This window comes from Penaeus monodon, chromosome 36 (assembly GCF_015228065.2).
Source record: "Penaeus monodon isolate SGIC_2016 chromosome 36, NSTDA_Pmon_1, whole genome shotgun sequence".
NCBI lineage: Eukaryota > Metazoa > Arthropoda > Malacostraca > Decapoda > Penaeidae > Penaeus > Penaeus monodon.
In genome coordinates, this window is record NC_051421.1 from 19651132 (window position 1) to 19655471 (window position 4340).

Consider the following 4340-nt stretch of genomic DNA (forward strand, 5'->3'; position numbering starts at 1 on the left):
TAATCATATGTTGACAATAACCTACATTACCAGTCTAGTTTGGATAAATCATTGTGTGTCCAGAGAGCACAACTTCTGTTATTTCGGCTTATCTGTTGCATTTGCTCGTTCTTTCCAGGACGTGGGAGCAGTTGGCAAGAAATAATAACATGACAGTCGAAGAAATATGTGCTGAACAACCGGACTTCCTCAAGGATACAGAGGCAACGAAAGCATTCTATTCACTTACAGTAATCTTGTTTTTATGTGATATGGTGATAGAAGTTCTTTATAAGGTGAGTATGATTTCCAGACCTATTGCTTATACTATGAAGAACATCGTTTTCATCTGCATTCATGTTTAAAGATCACTGAAGGGCATGACTAGTCACTAATCTTTTCTGATCTTTTCTAACTACTTTATACAGGTGCGCTTACGAGTGCACAAGTACGGTTCTTTTGGAGCAAGATTCTTTGTCTTGATTTACGCAGCCTGGATGTTGGCGGTGCTTATCCCGTTCCCCTACTGCGGCCTGGTCAGCCTGGGAGTTAGATGGGTAAGTGACTTCCACTAGTTTTGGGATGATGCATTATGTGATAGAAGAATGGGATACAGGCTGGTAATAAGGTAAACAGTACACAAGACATAACGTGCCATAGAATGCACCCCCATTTTAGCATTTATTTTTTCGGAAGAATAAAAAAAAAATATTGTGAAAAAATGTCCTAAAAATTTTAACTCCCACAAGATATTACTTCAACATATTTGTGTTTGTATACAGTACAACTTGGGTGTGTATTATATCTTATTTCCTTCAGATATGTTGTTAATTATATACAAAGTTTATACATTATTCATGCTACTTATTTCAAGAGATATCAGACAAAGGCGATCAACAGGCTGAACTCTCCTTTGTTCAAACGGTACCTGCATGTCATAGGACGCTGGCGATTTTTTTAAAGTTTTCAGGGTAAAAAGGCGTCTTAAGTGACGAAAAATACGATATTTAGTATTGGTTTGGTTATAAAGGAAAGGATATTTGAATGGCCAGTATTAAACAAAAAATAATAAAATAAATAAATAAAGAAAAGCAGAATAAGAGAAACTAATTCAGCCGTTTCCTCTTTCAGGTTTACCTTTGGGAGTGCGGCATTTTGTCAATTCTGATGATGTGGGGCCGCATTGGGAACACCGTGAGCAAAGTACCTTTTGCATCAGTTTTTACGCCAGTGACTCGGGAGTTTGTGCTTTCTTTTCTAAAGGGCATATTATATGTTCTGACGGTACTGTTCCTTTTTGCTTACACCTTCTTCTTACTGTTTTCAGACCATGCAGCTTTCAGTACAATATATCAGGCATGGGTGAAATCTGTGACGTGGATGTTTGGAGATCTGGGTTACGATGATACATTCATAGAGCAGTCAGTTTACTACCCAGTCTTTTCCAATGTCCTTTTTCTCGTTTTCCTGTTAGTCATTGGTAATGTGATTGTCACACTGGTGAAGAGTCCTGCAATTGATGAAGAAGAAGTGGAACTCCAAAGGCTGATGAAATTTGCACAAATGATCCTGAAATTTGACGTGTGTTTTCAGTGCTGTAGAAAAAAGGCAGTCAGAGGTGGAACAACCAATCTAGGTTTTATGCAGAGACTGAAGAAAAACATTTTTGAAGACTGTTATCAATTCTGCGGAAGACGCCATGTTGTTGCCTGGACATATAGTACTACATACAGTTACATGTTTCATCTTCAGAAACGTTTGCTGCATTTTTTCCTAGGCTCTTGGCTTGTTGAGAAATCGTCAAACCAACACAATGCTGATGGAGGTTACAATAATGAAGAAATTAATCGTAAATTAGAAGAAATTAAGGATCTGTACAATCGTATTACTGACATTATTCGAAAGCATGAAGATGAGATTTCACAGCTAACGCAGAGGCAGCTGAAAAACTGAACACCTGCATACGGTTGAACGCACAGCTCGAAGGTGAGGTCTTGTTATACCGAGTTTCTATTCGCAAATGTATAGCATTATAATTTCTAGTTTACATTGTTGTAGGCCATAATTTACACATCATTTTACATGATAATTAAGTGTTATTAGCAGGGTGTTGCAAAAACATATGGTTAAATTATGAGAGATTTTACAACAGTATCTCACATAATAGATAAGCCGTGGTATAGAAACATTTGTCCCCACGACTTTTTAAACTTTTTTGTGCGTCACGAACACGGTATCTTCTGAAAGAATCGCTCAGGCAAGAATAGAAAGTTGGAGAACATGCTACCATAAACTGTGAGTGCTTTGTGGTACCGAATATGGATCTGCTGCTCAGGTATTAATTACACGTACTCTATAAAATTTAGGTTAAACTCTATCTTAGTAGAAACAACATTCAACAAGATAACACATAACGGTGAGACAGGTACAGGTACGTTTGACATCAAACAAATGAGATGTGGATTTAGTAGTAGCGGTTGCTATAATCACTCAGGGAGTAGCGTGGCATAGACCCTGGCCATGCTGAGGAAATATTCAGTTGTACAGACTGCTTAAAGGTCGAAGACCATCACAATTTCATCAGGTTTTAAAATATGTGTTTACACTGTTATTGATTTCTGGAAAATACAGCCTGTATAAGCTCATTGTTGACATTAAAATAACTGATGCAAGCTCATTTTTTGTTCTTCCCCTGTACTTTAAGTGTTGACAATAAACATTCTTATGGAATACCACTAATGTTTGTGCCGTCAGAGTTTGGGTCTGAAAGTAGAGGCCGGATATCTATCCTCGTGCTTTTTTCTTTCTTTCTTTCTTTTTTAATCACTACATATCAGTAATTGACCTAGACAGACTCTGGCAGATGACGTAACTTGGAATGTTGTCGATTTTGTTTTGATTTCTCATTTGTTATCTGGTTAACTGCCCATTCTTTTATGTATAAACATTGTAAATTTTGATTGAGTTATATAACCAACGAACATGATGAGCTGAGGGCTATGCATGGAAAGCAAAATGTGTTTGATGTAAAGTTAGAACGATAAGATTCCCTGCTGGACTCTACTCTTGTAGCTGAATACCTTTCTAGTCTAACTGTCCACCTGGGTTTGTGCCTTTATCTAGTTAGTATTTGATACCTGATGATCAAGAGTGTGATGTTTTAAGCCCCTCATCAAAACATTAAGAAAAGTTGTGAGAATAATGATACAGTATACATCTTAAATTATTCTCAGATCTGTTTTGGAATGGGCTTTGGGCATTCCTCAATATACGAGCCCCTTCCACATCTCTACCCTTCAGCCTTGCTCCAGAAAATTTCCTCATAGAACAGAGAGAAGTCTACCAATTGCCCTGCGTGACAACCCGTGCTACCAGGAGAGATAACTGGGGCTTAACTGATTCGGCATGCAGCCCCCTGCAGCTGGTAAATTGGTCCCTTTTATTCTTTAGTTTAGTCAGATATGCAGCTTGAATTTCAAATCAAGTTGTTATGGTTTAGGGAGCTTTCTCTCAACCGCCCTTTTCAAGCTCAGTAAAGTAAGGTTTGTTTTTTGTCTGGTGATAATTGACTGAATACCTTTGCGCGGCGATATCTTGTGTTTATGATTGAGAGAAAACTGTGGTACCGAGGTGTATGGTTGTGTGTGCTGTCAGGACTGTGGTTGTTGAATGTAAACTAATTTTCGCTATCTAGGCATCATTTGTAAAGAAATGTTGCATTAAGCTGTGTTATAATGCTATGTTTTTTAAGTATATCCAGATCGTTGAAGGCATCATGTGTGTGATCCCTCCTCCCTAGAACAGCAATGGTCTGCACTGCTCATTCTTGTAGGGCTATGAGACCGCTTAGTGCTTGGGCACTAGCACCGCCCCAGACTGATATAAGGGACACGACTTGGATATACAAATGAATATGTATATGGAGTAGCGACTGTTTGTCTAAAGAATTCTGGCTTGACATGCTTAATATGCAGGGTCCATATAGGTCTTGTTCTTTGAGTACTCGAAAGCATTTTGTTTTCATGTCTCCTGTAATAATTCCATTGCTTATTTTGATAGGAGGGAAAGGAGAGGTAAATTTAGTAATCTAATAGTGATTTTATATCTGAGGTTAATTTCTTCCCATAGAACAAGTCGGGAGGCTGTAGTTTCCTCTTCATTTGTAGAATTCGATCGATCAAGTTATTGCTGCTTTTGTCCAAGCCGATGTCGTCAGCGGAAAAACAATCATTGACGTACTTAGATAAGGGTCATGTAAATGAGAGTTAGGTACGAAGAGGACTGGTCGTTGACACTGTTATATTGGTATCTGTTGGATAAAGGGCTAGGTAGCCAAGCATGAGCGACATTCTGGATATCAA

General features: G+C 38.2%; 1 protein-coding gene across 1 annotated transcript in view; it reads left to right on the plus strand.

The window, feature by feature from the left end:
• Positions 1-2941, plus strand: part of LOC119595563 — a 3186-nt gene extending 245 nt beyond the window's left edge. Inside the window, exons 2-4 of the mRNA XM_037944678.1 lie at positions 119-275; positions 408-536; positions 1111-2941. Coding sequence (XP_037800606.1) covers positions 119-275; positions 408-536; positions 1111-1932 — 1108 coding nt within the window. The 3' untranslated portion in view covers positions 1933-2941. The remainder of the gene's footprint in view (positions 1-118; positions 276-407; positions 537-1110) is intronic.
• The last annotated feature ends 1399 nt before the right edge of the window (positions 2942-4340 follow it).